The sequence below is a fragment of the Desmodus rotundus genome, chromosome 8 (assembly GCF_022682495.2).
Source record: "Desmodus rotundus isolate HL8 chromosome 8, HLdesRot8A.1, whole genome shotgun sequence".
NCBI classification, from domain to species: Eukaryota; Metazoa; Chordata; class Mammalia; order Chiroptera; family Phyllostomidae; genus Desmodus; species Desmodus rotundus.
The window spans coordinates 42,135,973-42,151,840 of NC_071394.1; the positions used below are offsets into that span (position 1 = coordinate 42,135,973).

General features: G+C 46.0%; 1 protein-coding gene across 5 annotated transcripts in view; it reads right to left on the bottom strand.

Annotated features, from left to right (window-relative positions):
• Positions 1–15,868, bottom strand: part of CHD7 (chromodomain helicase DNA binding protein 7) — a 197,158-nt gene that overhangs the window by 11,771 nt on the left and 169,519 nt on the right. For 4 of the 5 annotated variants that reach the window (XM_024572022.3, XM_045181436.2, XM_053929723.1 and 1 more), the window contains exons 20-32: positions 14,135–14,245; positions 13,838–14,043; positions 10,808–11,007; positions 10,475–10,634; positions 6,188–6,277; positions 5,622–5,725; positions 4,164–4,293; positions 3,709–3,781; positions 3,494–3,551; positions 2,599–2,827; positions 2,195–2,403; positions 1,402–2,070; positions 105–265 (exon numbers count right to left, since the gene is read on the bottom strand). In XM_024572022.3, the coding sequence (XP_024427790.2) occupies positions 105–265; positions 1,402–2,070; positions 2,195–2,403; positions 2,599–2,827; positions 3,494–3,551; positions 3,709–3,781; positions 4,164–4,293; positions 5,622–5,725; positions 6,188–6,277; positions 10,475–10,634; positions 10,808–11,007; positions 13,838–14,043; positions 14,135–14,245 (2,400 nt within the window). The remainder of the gene's footprint in view (positions 1–104; positions 266–1,401; positions 2,071–2,194; positions 2,404–2,598; positions 2,828–3,493; positions 3,552–3,708; positions 3,782–4,163; positions 4,294–5,621; positions 5,726–6,187; positions 6,278–10,474; positions 10,635–10,807; positions 11,008–13,837; positions 14,044–14,134; positions 14,246–15,868) is intronic. The other variant, XM_045181435.2, reaches the window with a different exon arrangement.

Below are 15,868 nucleotides of genomic sequence, written 5' to 3' on the forward strand. Positions count from 1 at the left end.
CAAAGTTTAACTTAAAATTACTTGAAAAATCAAGCCAGAACAATTTCTTCCATTCCTCTCTCTTTTTTGGTCAAAACAAAACAACAACCACCACAAAAACCAACCTTAGGCCAAAATGAGAAGGCAAATGTTCTTTCATGAAGGAGCTGAGCTACGGAAGGATCTCCGTCCTCCATGTAGAATCCATCCCGGGTTTCATCCCTAGCAGTGCTCATAGAAGCATTGCTTTCTTCATCAAAATTCTTCCCTCTAGAGACAGCTCCTGCTGAGAAATGAGTTAAAGTGCATTACTCACAACCAGGATACCACTGAAAAAGAAGTTTAGAAAGGACATGAAAAAATTAAATAACAATCTGCTCCATTTAAAAAAAAAATTTAATCCTCACTGGAGGATGCATTTATTGATTTTAGAGAGAGAGGAAGGGAAAGAGGGAAGCAGGGAGAGGGAGAGAGAAGAGACAAAGGGGTGGGAGTGGGGGAGAGAGAGAAACATTGATGTGAGAGAAAAACATTGACTGGCTGCCTCCGGTACAGGTCCCAACTGGTATCAAGCCAGCAATCCAGGTTTGTACCCTGACCAGGAATTGAACCCGCAATCTTTTGGAGCATGGGATGATGTTCCAACCAACTGAGCCACCCAGCCAGGGCCCAATCTGCTCCATTTTATTGAGTGCCTACAGTGCGGCTAGAACGGTATTAGGCATTTCACAAATCTTGTTGTTTAAAGCTTGTAGTAGCCTTCCTTGCAGATGGCCAGCCCCATTCTACAGGCGCAGCAGCAGAGGCGCAGGGCGGCTGCATCACTGTCACCTGACAGGGTGCAAGCACACCTCGGAGGAGGCCGAAGGACGGCTAGGCCTCCGACTCAAGAACCCATGTCCCACACAGGAAAAAGGGCTAAGATATCACTTAAGTTCCAAGTTCCAGCTCCAGAAGACAGTAAAATATGCCTGATTTTTGTGACTTAACGAAGAAAACTGGTTCTTCTCAGATTCTACTCCTACCTTTTACTTCTGAATTACAACTGTATCAAGTAACCATTATTTGTTTAAAAATAACTACCAATATTTACTCAGTGAATGACTTCTCCCTCACATTTAATTGTCCAAATTAAAATCACCTGGAATTTTTAATACACTGCTACTATAAAGTTAACCCCATCCTTAATCCAGAAATTATGTGTCCACAAAACTGAGTTTAACTTGTTCAAAATACCATGTTTCCGTGACTTATCAGAGCAGACCATACATCTAATCATAGCCTAAAATTATCCCTTCACACAAGAAAATGTACTCTAATTACCCTAAAGACACAGGAGCGAGCCCTTGTCGCGTGACACGAAAACTCAGCACGTGGCCACTGCGGTTATGAAAGGAGAGAGGCCGGGTGGCCAGGCGTTACCTTCGGGTTGGGAAGACTCTTCTGACTTATCGTCGTCCTCCAGCTTTTCTTCTTCATCCTCTTCAGACTCCTTCTCTGAAATTGACTTGGGCCCGGTATCTGCACTGACCTCCACGCCTTTCAGCTCATTTTTCACAGAGCTGGCCTCGGCCTCACATTCCTGCTTACTGTCCTTTTCCCTGCCCTCAGTTTCCTCTTCCTCTTCTTTCGCTGCAGCTTTCTCTTGGGCAGCTGTGTTTTCAGATTCCTCCCCTTTGCCTTCAGTTTGGCCCGTCACCTTTTCGTCCTGAATGTGAGTGGATGAGATGACTGCAGGAATCTGGCCAAATCCAACTGCCAGAGGATTCATGGTCGATACGTTACCAGCCCCTCTGTTCTGAGCGAAATTTTTGTGTGCGTCCAAGAAGGACAGCTCAGGGTCGTTGAGGATGTGGTAGTCTGTCCGGCTGACCCCGTGTTTAGCAGCACCCACCAGCAAGTCTCGGTCATGCCTTCCACATTCCCACCACTCTGGCAAGTCCAAGCTCGGCTGGCAGAGCTTCAGCCTCTCCCCCAGCTGTGGGTGATGAAGAACCTGCTCACGTATTTTCCGGAGCAGTTCGATGCGGTAGAGAGTTCTAGAGGCACGCTCTTCTGTGATGGGCTCGATCATGGCGAGGTCAGGTGGTTCTGAAAACACGAAAATAATCATACTTATTTGGGAAAAACCCACGTAGGCTTTAAATTGTTCCCTCTCTCATTTGTCACTTTACTGGCCTTGTAGTACAGAACTTTTGGTGCTGAATGGACCTACCATCATCTGGCTTAGTGGGCATTCGACACACTCGCCTACACATGGCCACAAAACAACTGAAGTATTTCTCCAAACTTTCATCGGACTTTTTGTCCAGTCTGGCAAAGGCTCGAAATTGGTTCCAGTCAAACTGCTGTTTCACGGGGTCGAAAATAACCCCAAAAGTGGATACCACACGGTAAAAATCAGCCTCTTCTCGTCTTGTCCACCTGTTAGAAAAAAAGACATTAGCTTGAGTTGTCCTTGAGTGAAAAGGCTTCAAGTTTACTGTTTCTTTTCCTCTTTTGCCCTAAACTTATTTTGGGGGTGAGAAGACAAATGCTTTGACGGTCATTGTGTCTCAAGACAAAAAAGAGCAGAGAGGAACATATCAGGAGCTGAGTAAAACCCTGAAAAAAACTCACTTCTGTCGCTTCTCAGATATTATAGCTTCCCTTTCTGCTTCCAGTGCTCTCACTTCCTCCCGAGGCCGCCGTCTCCGCCGGTCAGTCTTCATTAGGGCCTCTTGCCTCATTTGTTGCCTTTTATAGCTGCGCTGATAGGCAGTAATGAGCCGGCGCAGACGGGTGGTCAGGGTTGAGGTGTTAGGCCAGTAAAGTTGGCCTAACTCAGCATTATTCTCGCTGTGCTTGCCTGGGGAAGCGAAAACAGTATTTTTGAAATGTGTAGCTGCAATCTCGCAACACACAGGTTTTCCATCAATGTAAGATGACTCGTTAACATTCAAATGACAGTGTGGGAAAGGGCGTCGGTGTCCTCATTTTGAAAATGTAAATAAAGACTACTGTTAGTATGGAACTTGTAAACCGTTTCTTTTTTATTATCAATCTTACAGCAAGAAACATACTTTACATCACGAACTACTTTGTAAGAGTGTTCTACTGTAATGTAATAATCTTGTTGAGCATACAAAAGATCACATAATTGTTAGCTAATGATTTCACATTAGGCAAAAGATCAGTATTCTCTATAAATTGGCAATATTTCAGACACTTGGCAAATGCCCAACTCCCAAGAGATCTATTTCAGGGTTTTTTAGAAATATATTTCTAAAGATGCTTAAAAGTTTTCACTAACTGGTATAAAATAAATACATACATTACCTTATTCTAAAAAAGTTATTTTATCAAAGAAATTCAATGAAATGAGAAACCAACCATAAGCAGGAATGAAAACTATTCACAGAAGAAAGCAGTCAGTGTAGGTGAAATAACATTTTGAGAGCCACAGGCCCGTGCCCCGGGGCGCTGCCCGCGCAGCACATACCTGCCCGGCTCCACGCGCTTTGAGGGGCCGTACCTGTGGTGCGCATTTCCACGGACTCTTCCTTATCTTCAGGAGGAGAATTGGCAAATTCCTTGAAAGCAAAGCAAGAAACGAAATCGTTTTAATTTGGGGTTTCATTTTGCATTATTTTTTAAAATAAAGGCCATTATCTATAAAGTTTAACAAATCTTATATGGGCACATAATATTTTACTGGTGCTGCAAAAGGCAATATACTCGAGTTCTTACATCTATTTCATCCTTGAATGGTGTTCTGGTTGGTTTGTATTCTGGATCTTCATCTTCTCTATCAAATTCTCCCCTATATAAAATTTTAAAAAATGTTTAAGTCATACTGATAGGAAGAGACTGAAGGGGACTGCCTAATGAACTTTTAATTCTGACTTCAATTTTAAAAGCCATTCTGCCAGTATTTAAAACATGCAGCCATGGATGGCGGGGGTTGTGAGAGAACCAGGGGTGGGGGTGGGGCTGTCACCACTTGGAAAAGATAGAGTTTCAGATTATTTAGATACTATGTATCACGTTTAAGTAATCATTATGACACAGACAGACTATACGGTAAATGTCACTTAGTTCGGATCAGGCACAATGCAGCATGCAGTGCGGTGTAAGAGCTGAACGCTGCCAACTGATGCAATACTGATGTAAAGTTTATTAAAATTTTAAAATGTCCTTCTTACCCGTCACCACCATCTGCTAGCATGTCTGTTCCTCTCTGCTCGGCAGCTATGGCCTTGGCATCAGGCATCCCAACTCGTTCCAGGAAGCACAGTGCGGGGTCAGCTCGCATGGAATTGTACTTCTCATAGCCTATGCCATCCCCACCAGCCCAGAGGACACACAGGGACAATGGAAGACCGTCACTGACAAAATCACAGCACTGCCACACACATGAACTTCGTTTCTCAACCAAGAGGATCATTTGTGTTTGTATTTTAAAGAACCTTGTTTCAGTAGAGCATTCTATGGACCACTCAATTCCAGGGCAGGCTTGGGGGGGCCAAGTTACATTCCAGGGATATTATCAGAATAGCCACAAATACTAAGGGAAAAACAGGTTCAGAATAACTACAAGATGCCTGGAAAGATTTCTGACCCTTTTTCCCCAAGATTTAATTTTGCTTGACATTTAAAAGGCTTTGTCATGTTCCTTTACGACCTCCGCAGAGGTACTCTAGGTCCACTCCATCCTCCTGGTGAGCATCCTCACTTCTGCAGAAACTTCCACCGCTGGCTGAAAACCCCCGTCTACATCAGGCCAGCGAATCTGTCTTGTTAGGTTGAGGATGATGCATGTCAGTAAGATGACACTGTTCCCTCTATGGTTTTCAAACTGCAATTTGCGTTTTGACTGCCCAAGTTGACTAAATGGGAAATGGCAGATCCCAACAGTGCACTGCGGGAAAATGATTTTTAGGCTGAGCTCACAGAACACGGCTGCAGTACACAGGCAGAACAGCACAATTCAATTAGGATGTGTACTACACACACCGCTCCTAACTGCTGTAGAGCCGCAAGCCAAACTATAATCATGAAAGGTTTTATAAGCCATCACTCTCCCCTTTAGTCAGGCTGGGCTGCTGGGACTACCTCGGCAACCTCCAGAGACTTGGGATTATAATCAGGAATCGCTCACTGTATATATCATGCCAGTTCTGCATCCCCAGCCTTTCAAAGTTAACAAGGCTGCATCCCACTCAGGGGAGCCGAGTTCTCAGCACTGACATTTGTGAAATATTGCTTGGAACAAAGCCCAGGAGGCACTTGTACAGATTAATAGCAGAGGTTAAGCCCACCGTCCACTTTGACACGGGCTGGCAGTGTTAGCAAGGCGAGCCGTGCTGGAGCAAAGTTTAGGGAGAACTATAGGACAATTTGGCTATTATTAAAACAAATATGGTTTTGGTTTTATTTACAGCCAAGAAAGAAATGTTTCTTCTCAAATACTCAACAAACATTTAAAAACAGCATCTGATATTTACAGTTCCTATTAGATTTTTAGTGCAGGAAAATGGTAGGTGCCAAGAGTCCTTTGGAACCATCCTTGTTAATATTACGAGTGTGGAAAGAATACGCAGAGCTCTAAATGAAGACAAAGCCACACGGTGAAGGTGTGGTCAAACGGACATGTCACTTACCGTGTTTGAACACTCCAATTAGGAGGGACTTATCTGCTTCCTTATCCCACCAATCTGCAGGCACCTCGGCATGAAAAGGCTCAGGTATCCACACATCAGCTTCACTATAAAGACAACCGTTCGCGTAACATTTAAAATAAATACCAGCACTAAACAAGAATTCCAAGTAATGAACGGGGTGCGTGCGCTCAGGTGCCCCACTCCCACAGTAAGCACCTGAGCATCACGGAGAGGAAGGAGCAAAGGTTAAAAGAAAGGGCATGAGTCAGTCGCTTCCCACCATGACCGGAAATGGACTTTCTCACCCAGAGTCCCATTTTAAAGGTCATCTCTGACCACCAGTAATTTAGTTCACACCTCTTTTTATGCGCACACACACATATACAGACAGGCTTTCCCTGATCATCATCACTTCCCCAAGCTCCTAGAACAAACACTGCACTCGAGATGCGGAAAAGAAGGTGTGCTTCTGATGGCTTGTGGAGGTTCTGAACACGACCCATGATGTTTTCTGGCCGCCTAGACTATTGCACACAGGCAGAGGACCAGCGTGAGCTCGCACTAACCTGGAGTCAGCACCCTCTAAGATCCTGTCTGCCTGGTCTCCTATAACTTCTTGTCTTAGGTAGTACAGCATGCGGACACGCAGCAGGACCCTGGAGAGGAAGACAGAGGGGGAAAAAGTTCTTAACTTCAGGACTGTTTGCCAACAGTGGCTTTTGGCAGCTGCTGCTGTTCATCCATCATCCTGCCAAGGCTGATTAGCCATGCTGTATGGTAGGCTTGAAGCGTGACAGATGGTGGCACATAATCACCTCTGTGTGGTGCTTTCTGCTGGCTTCCAACAGGCCTGCCTGGCAACCGCTCACACTGCACAGAGAGGGACCGAGCTCAGCCCAGCCCAGGCGCACTTCATTTAGTTCTACCTAGTGCAGCTTGTGAAGTTTAGACACGTACCCTACCATTGCCTCTGAAGTATTGAAGCAAGTTTGTAAACAACTGAGCAGATGGCTTTCAGTAACTGTTCTGCTTCATTATCTCATAAAATTTCCTCAGCTGCTGCCTTAATACCATTTTTGGAAGCACATCAGAAGTTGTAGGAATAAATGCGATATAAAATCTGGTTTTACTACCTTACAATAAACCCTCAATATGGACTGTCAGGTTTTTCAGATTACAGAACTTAGCTTCTGAGAAAGGAAGATGGCGACTGAGGGTGGGTCTCCACTCTTCTCCCTTAAGGACATGAAACGCTTTTTATTCCTTCTAGTTTGTATTACCTGGAAGCCTAAGTTGTATCTTAAAAAAATATTAAAACATTACAAAGGCGACTAAAATATGCCAAAATCATTGAAACTCTTAGTCATTTTCAAGGAATCAATGTTTAAAAACCCTTGGAATTCTAGGAAACACATTTCAATCTCACTTGGATTTCCTTAATTTCCTTGCAACCTAATTCTTCCAATAAAGCCCACCTGGTAAATCCCAAAGGCTTATGTCAACTCCGAGTCTGGCATCTCCTGCTGGACAGGCCTGGTATGCAGTCAGGACGGATACTGAGACTGACTGCCTCCTTTTCCCCAGCTGGGTAATCCCAACAGACACTTTGAAACCAGCGTTTCACATATACTAGCTCATTTCATCTTCACGATGACGCTGTGATGATACGGGCAAGCTATCATTTTTACAATTCCATTTTACAAACATAAAAATTGAGGCTAATAGAAGTCAAGTGGCATGGCCCAGGTCATAGAGTCACCTTGAACATGGACCACTCTGAATTAGGCCTCTGACTCCACCACTTCACACTGTCTCTCAGGACATGGCGACTGTCCTTGTAAATATCAAATGCCACCAAGGAGTAGCTTCACCAAAACAGACTACTCCTGATCATACAGGAACAGGCAGGCACACCTTCCTTCCCCCCAGGCATCTGCTCCTAGCAAGCATGGGATCTAGATGGGCAAAGCGTGCAGCTGTAACTACCTGAACACGCTCCAAAGGAGACAATCACTTCGGGTAACGTTTCTTTTGATTTCTTTCTGTTGATAAAATTAAAAATTGGCTGTGCCACAATAAACCAGCAACAGAGTGATAGCACAGGCTTCTGTGCCTGGCACCTTGTGTCTTCTCTGGTTAGAGAACGTGCAGGCCGGTTCTTCCAACAACTTACAGAAGATGCTGAGAAAGGGAGGCTCCAGAGGAAATATCCTCCACCTTGCGCTGGGTTCTCTTTTATTCACCAGAACGTGGTACCGTGGCAGTGATCCTAACGGCTTCTCTTTCTTTTTTGGGGAGAAGACATTTTCTACTTCAGAAAAAAATTCAGTTATGTAGAGACTTTTATGAACTAACTGAATGCCATCTTTTTTCCAGAGGGAAAAATTCAAACCAACTCAACTGACGAGCTCAGTGCCATCCTGAAGACATGGTAGGTACTGGCAGGGCAACGAGGTGACAAGGAGGCGAGGCGGCCTCTGACCTGAGGAGTTTACACCTGGTAAGTTAGCAGGACAGGATGGGAAGACCTCATTTACACTTCACTGGCTGTCTCACTTGTGACCGTTTTCTGGGCCAGCACCCAGTCTGGGACCACACATGGCATTAAACTGTCCCGTCTGCTTTGTCTCCTTTAACCCAAGGCAGGTCCTCTGTCTTTGTCTCTTAAAACTTTGAAGAGAGTGGGCCAGCTATTGAGGGTCTCGATTTGGACCTCATCTTCTCCCTTACCAGTCCTAACATTTCCTTACTTGAGCTCCTGAAGTCCCAGAGAGTGAATTAAAGGCTGGACTACTTGCTCGTCCCAGAGAGGAGATGGGAAGCTTTGCCAGGCTTGAGGCCAGGCAGAAGGAGAGATGAGAGGAATGCTAGTTATACCTCACAAGCCAGTCAGGGAGGGCAGCCTATGAAGTCTGTTACCGACATTAGGATGGGAAATTAAAAACCACCACTGCCACGCTGGGCCCGAGACCAGAGCCACTGCTCCCACACTCAACCACTTCACTTACAGTTTGAATCCAGAACCCACAAGGCTGTTGACCCAAAGCCCATGTAAACCACAAGGAAACGAAGTTCTCCAACAGCCATCAGTGGGGCTCTAGGGAGAACCGTCACGCTGCAGCAGTAACGACACAACAGTTTCGGAGGCACCGAAATGGTGTGAGGCAATGGTTTTCAAGACTCAAAAAGGAAAATATTTGTCAGTCAAAACTAAAGATAGTGATCAAAGGTAGGCCCTCAAAACACTTTCATTTAATAGCAGTGAGAACCATTAGTCAGGGCAACCCAGGGGTAGCAGGTGTTCTCCAGGAATTACTTCATGTGAGGACTGAGACGACCCTGAGGAGGAGGCAGGCTCCGGCTCCTGAGGGGAGCGGGGTGGTCAAGAGCAAGGGCACTCGCCTCGTCTGGCCTGGGCCTCCAGTCTGGCCCAGCCCCTTAACTAGCTGAGGGACCTTAAGTACCCAAGTCTCAGTGTCCTTGTCAGGTAAATGAGGACGGAACCGCACTACGTATCTCAGACAACTCGAACACAGTCCATATGAAGGGCCTGGCACACTGCAGTTTACGGGCTCAGACACTGGTTGCTAATTTTAAGAAGAGAGATACACATACATTTATTTATATCCTGCCTCATCCAACCGAGATCTTGTTGCAGAGCCCTGTTTGACTCACATGGAAAGTGAGTCTTAAAGAGGCGGAGGAGCTTGCCCAGAGCCAGGAGGCAGAAACACTGTTCGGCAGCAGTGGGGCCGGTACTACTGGTACTGAGTAACGCACGCTCAGAGTAAGGGAAAAATCAGTGTGTGTAGACAGTAGTTTAGATGCAGACAGCAGAGCTCCAAGCCATGAATAAATTTCGATTCAATATTATTCAATTGAATAATTATCTAACTATTTAATATAATCAAATTCTAAAAATAAAAGAGTATCATTCTAAGCTTATAAGCAAAAAAAAAAAGACCCAATAACTGAGGTATTACTAAGCAAAAAATAACATGAAAATTCCCCAGTCCCCCCACTGAAGGCAGTCAGTTGAAGGTAGGGTCACACAAAGCTAACCATAACTCCCTAAATTCCCTACACATACAAGGGTTAAAACTTCATTATCCACAGGTACACCTGAAACTAGCACAAAATAATACTGGACGTAAACTGTAACTGAAAAATAAAATTAAAACCTTAGTTATATATAGCATCACAGCAGCACTCTTCACAATGGCCAAAAGGTGTCCATCAACCCAAGTGCCCACTGACAGATAAACAAGATGTGGTCTATCCACACAATGGAATATCATTCAGCCATACAAAGGAAAAAATTCAGGCACTAGTGACAACATGGATCAACTCTGAAAATATCACACTAAGTGAAATAAGCCAGACACAGCAAGACAAATACTGCACGATTCCACTTATGAGGCACCTAGAATAGGCAAATCCATAGATAATGGTGGTTGCCAGGGGCTTGGGGGCGTGGAGGAGGGGAGGGGAGTTATTGTTTAACGATATGGCATTTGTACTGCAGTCGATGGTAAAGTTTTGGGTATAGATAGTGGTGGTGGGTACACAGTATTTTGAATATAATTAATGTCAATGAATTGTACCCTTAGAAATGGCGAAAATGGTAAAACTTAAAAATTTTGTTACATATATTTACCATGATTAAAAAAATCAGTCATGTGAAGGTATGCTCTCATATGACTTGGGGTCATGTTTGGAAAAAAACAGTAAGGCCGTGCAAAGACAATAACTCCAACTTAATAGTCTTTACATATATACATATATATGTATGTACACACACACACACTCGCGTAAGAACGAAACAAGCTCTCCGCATCCCCTTGAAGACCTACTTGTTGCAGTGGTGCTTCAGGTGCTTCCTGTAGCTGTCCTCCTGGAACAGAGTGTCGGGGTTGCAGCCCGCCAGCCAGTCGGCGTCCTGCACCACCGGGTGTGCGCTCTGGGCTTTCACCTTCTTTCCTTTCCTTCCCCGTGGCACTGGGGCTGATAAACCTAGAACCGTAATGATAATAATAATTACTACTACCTTAACAGGGACAGAAGCTTTCTACAATCCCAGTGTCAGAGCCAGATACTGACACGGGAGGAGGGAAATATGCAGGCTAGATTGCGTCGCTAGGGCCCCTGGTAGCCTTTGGTGGCCCCGCAGCACAGAGAAGACCTACCAGAATGATTGACCAAGGCGCGCGTCTGGCCGTCAGCAGTGGGTGTGATCAGATCCCAGATGAAGCTTTTGATGTTCTCGTCCCCCTTGTAGTGGTTGAGACAGTACACGAGGATTGTTCTGCAGATGGTCTCCACATCGTGCTCAGTGAGCTGACGTTTGTAGCGTCCATGGGAAAGGATGTCCGTCCACCGTCCCCAGCTGCAAAGCAAGTATTCAGCATGCACAGGATGCCTTTCGGTTGAGACCTGGGGCTTATTTTCACAGTCAGGTACTGGTGTCAGAAAATCTTGGGTCCTGCCTGTGGGGCCTCTGATGCTCATGTGTATGGGTTCCCATACACATGAAAATATTAAATGTGGTTATTTCTTTTGCTAAAAACCGACCACAAAACCAAACCAAACCAAAAAACCTTAGCAATATTTTGTGTCAGGTGAAGGGAAAGCAGCCCAAGGCCAAGAGTCAAAGACACCGAGCCCAGCCTGGGCTGTGGGGCACTGCTGCTCTGCGCAGGACGGGGTTCTTGCCAGAACCCCACCTACGGGCTGCCACAGGCTCTCCCACTCCGATTCACCCCGGCAGCAACGATGAGGACAGGAAAGCAAGCCTGGATGGGCTATGCTTTGCTCCACTGTCACGGTTTGTATGCTTCGAAGCTGACCAACCATTTGAAGTGAACGGGGACTCAAGATGGGGGTGACAGCCCCCGAGTCAAGGATGCAGTGCTGAGGAGTACAGTTGCATCAGCCCACCTCAAAGGGATGCCACGATAATTACTAAGACCGTGAACAGGTTCAAGTTTCCTTTTGAAACAGGACTGCTATCTCCAAGTACAAGAGCGCGCACAGGAAAAATGTTCGCCCACTCTCGGGTCCTCGTGTGAAATGGGTGGGAGAAGACACGGTGGCTACAACCACACTGCACACTGCGGAACCTGACCCGCCTACATCAGGATACAATGGTGGTTTAACACAGTGCAGTGCTCTTTCACCTGGGTGCTGTGGAGTCAGGGAGACAACAGACAGGCAGATGCCAAGCCGTGTCTCCCCCGGGGTACCGCTGACCGAGCCCCCAGGGCAGTCTCGGCATAGGAACGAGTCCCTCGCTGCCCTCTCCCTGACCGAGACCTGCTCCCGGCTGCTAGGGAATCTTGGCGGAGAAGCACAGTGCACACCCCAGGATGCCCTGCCTTTTGCACTGGCCTGGTCTTCTCTGGTTTCTGTGAACCTCTCTCAGTCCTCAACTCGCAAGGTTGGCCCTCACCTGTAGGCCTGTGGACATACTGCCCTCTCTACTGGAAACTCCCTTCCCCCTGACCAACACCCAACACTCCCTCTTACCCTGCTTGTTCGTGATGCCTATCAAGTCAAGACTACCCACATCACTTTCTGTGGGATTCCTTCTTTTATTCCCCTGAGCCCCAGAGGTAGAGAGAGAAAACACTTGAGCCGTGTCTTAAAGGAGAGGAGACATGCTTCTGTGCTTCATTTGCACAGGGCTTCCCTGCCAAGGCGTTATCACAGTTTATTGCTCTTCTACTGTTCGCCTGCCTGCCTTGAGGTAGGGCCGCAACTGTCCCGCTCACAGTTGTGTTCCTGGTGTCTGAGAGTACCCTAGCACAGCGTCCAGCACATAGCAGGGGTTCGGCACATAGTGAGGCCTTGGGAGAAGGGAAGGGCTCCACTGAAATACAGTATGCCCTGAGCATACTTTTTAGCTTCGACAGCTATTAATATGTGCTTTTTCTGAAGTTTTACCAGCAAAATTCTCAACCTTGAACATTAGGTTGAAACATGGAAGCAGGGGCACGCAGCAAAGGGCTTTGTGGGGAGAGTCTCTACACCATGTGGGGACAGACAGGAAAGGCTGTCCAGCTTGCACAGGCAACAGTAGAGGGGACACGCAGCTACCAGACACAGAACACACCTCAGCTGAACTCCATTCAATTCTACAAACAGTTACTGATTCAGCACTCACTGTGTCTGCTGGCACCGCGTTTTGCCTGGAGGACACAAAGAAAGAGCCCCAGTCCTCAAGGAGCCACGAACTGGGTCTCTAGCAGGAGACACCAAGTACTTGAAGCCATAAAACAACACCCGAGTGTGATGGAAAGTGCAGACCAGACTTTCTGGTGCCGGGTGTTGAGGGAATTCCTGCCCTGACATCTAGGACAGGAGAGGTAGGGCAGGTCAAGCCTAGAGGGTGGGGGGCGGAGTAGGGGGTTGGCCGTAGGCAGCAGGAAAGGGCTGAGGAAAGTGAACGATGAGACGGAGTGTGGCACATGGAGGGAGATGAAGAGGTCTGTCCTAACAGAAGTTTGGACTGTCCATGGAAAGAGCCGACAACACAGACAAAGGCCAGGTCAGACCCTGTATGTTGTATTAAACAAAATGTCTGTGTTTATTCTGAAACTAATGATGATCCACTGGGAAAATAACCAAAGACAGGGTATCACCAGATCTATAGAAATACTGTTTGGGTGGCAGTTTTTCATTTGAATGGAGTTTGCCTACAGTCCCACAATATGCTAGAGGCCTCTCATTTACAGATTCAGGTATTTGCAGGGCGCCTTGCCCTCCAAAAGCACTGTGTCTGGTGCCGCAGAGGTTCAGAGGTGACACAGTCAGAGACTAAAAATGACCATCCATTGGAAGAGCTTTAGAAGTGACATAAATGCCTTTCACGAAGTTTTATAACAGGAAGATATTAAAAGATAACTACAGTAAATTTTATGTGATGGTAAAGTAGAAAAGATTTTGTAATTTTGAGACTTTGTTCTCAGTTACTAATAATCAACAAATTTGGATCCAACATAATTCCCTAAGGGACAAGCTCGTGCCCCTTCAAGTCTGTGGGAATGAGAACACCTCTGAGCCCTTCACCCACACCGCCCGGCTCCATCAGACTTGCTGCGCAGTTCGCTTGACTCTGGGCACGGACAGAAGTCCAGACACAAACCTTGTTTCTCTATGCCAGCTGGAGTTCTGACTATTTCTAAAATAAAACTCTGTTTCTCATGAACCCAACTTACCCATAGACAAGCAGGTTCTTCTCCACTCGAAAGCACTCACTCCTTGCATAGCCCTGGGACCTGTCCTGGGGCCGCCGGGGCTTTGTGCAGGGCTTCTCCTCAGAGTCACTTTCCAAGTCGGAAAATTCCATCAGCTCATCCTCTTTCACTGCACTGTACAGCCTGGTTTGCTTCCTCACTCTTGGAGTGTCAATAACCAGGTTGTTCTACAATAGATAGCAGATACATTTGTAACTTCCATAAAAGCAACCTTGGGTTCTTAGATTAGAGAGGGTTTGAATGGAACCTCTCACTCACCCTCCCATTTAAGGCATCAATATCCAATTCAGCCTTCTTAGCCCACTTTTGCCAGAAATTTGGATCATCCAGGGAAATATCTGTCCTATTTCCAGATGCGACAAAACTGGCCTAAAAAGAAGGAAAATATGCGTTACTTTGGGATGCTTTTTCCAGAGGTAAAATGCAAAGAAACAGCTTTCATTTATTCATGCACGCAAACATGTATGAATTCTTCCACTGTGTGCCAGATGATGCTGTTGACGGCATTAGGATGGAGACCATCCCTCGAGTACCTCATTGGCCAGGGGTCGAGGCAGATCAGGAAACAAAAGATGATCATGCAGCGCAATAAATAATAGGTAACAAAGGTATGTACAGGTGCAACTAATATACAGAGAAGGGCCCTAATCAGTTCGGCGCAGGGGCGGGGCGGGGGGGCGGGGGGGAGGTGTACATGGAAGGCATTGCTGGAAAGAGACAGGCTCTCCAGAAAATAATGCCTGGATCAGATTATTAAAAGCTCAAAGAACAGGGAAGCATGTGCAAAGGCACAGAGAAGAAAGGCAATCTGTCATGTGACCAGGAATGACAGTAATCAGGAAGAGTAGCCAAAGATCAAACCAGTCCTGTTAAGGGAGTCTGAGCTCTATCCTGGGGAAGCAGCGATCTCTTTGAAATAGGGAATATCATGATGGACACCGTCATAACCAAAGGCACCAGTGTCTTGGAGCATGGGGGGGAGAATGGTGTAGAATAGGCTACTGTAGTTGAGGAAAGAAATAGTGAAGACTGAAAACAGCTCTAGCAGAAATGGATAAAGATATTCTTTAAAAGGTTAGCCTGAAGGAGTGAAAACCTAGGTAAATGTGAAGCATGAAAAAGGAAGAAGCCAGGAAAACCCACAGCATCCAACTTTGGCATCTGAGTGGTGCTACCAGGTGAACAAACTGGTGTGTGTGTACACACGGGCACACAGAGGGTGCAAGGACAGGTGATGGGTTTGTTTTTGCACACACTGAAAAGAGGCAGAAAGACGTGACGGAGGAGGTGTTGGTTGCAGAGCCAGGAGGGGCAGCAGCTGGGATAACCAGGTGTCCACATGCAAAAGAAGGGAGCTGGATGCTGTCTTACAACATCACCATACATGCAAACTCACTCGAAAGGGTTACAGATCTGAATGTAAGAGGGAAAACTGTAAAACTCTGAGGCGAAAATAAATCTTTATAACTTTAGGTTAGAAAATGCAATAAAAGCACAAACAGTAAAAGAAAAAGGGGAGTAAACTGGCTACTGTAGTAAACACCTTTAAAAAAAAAACTAGAGGAAAATATTGCAAATTGTATTATCTGATGAGGAACTTCTATCCAGAATAGATAAAGAATTCTTAAACTTCGATAATAAAAAGATAAATAACTCAAAAGGTGAACCACGAACTAGGATAGACATCTCTCCAAAGATGATAGATACACAGGGGCCACGAGCAGAGGACAGATGTCCCACAGCACCACGGACACGCAGACCCAACCCTCGCGGGCTCTCACTTCACAATCGCTGCTATGACTGCAATCAACAAGCTAGACGACAGAAAGTGCTGCTAGGATGTGGAGAAACTGGAACCCTAAAAACACTGTCAGTGTGAAACCAAGTGCTACCTTCACTTGAGAAAACAGCCTGACAGTTCTTCCAGGGTTAAACATGGAGTGAACACATGACCCAGCAATTCCATTCCTGGCACATATGCAAGAGAAATGA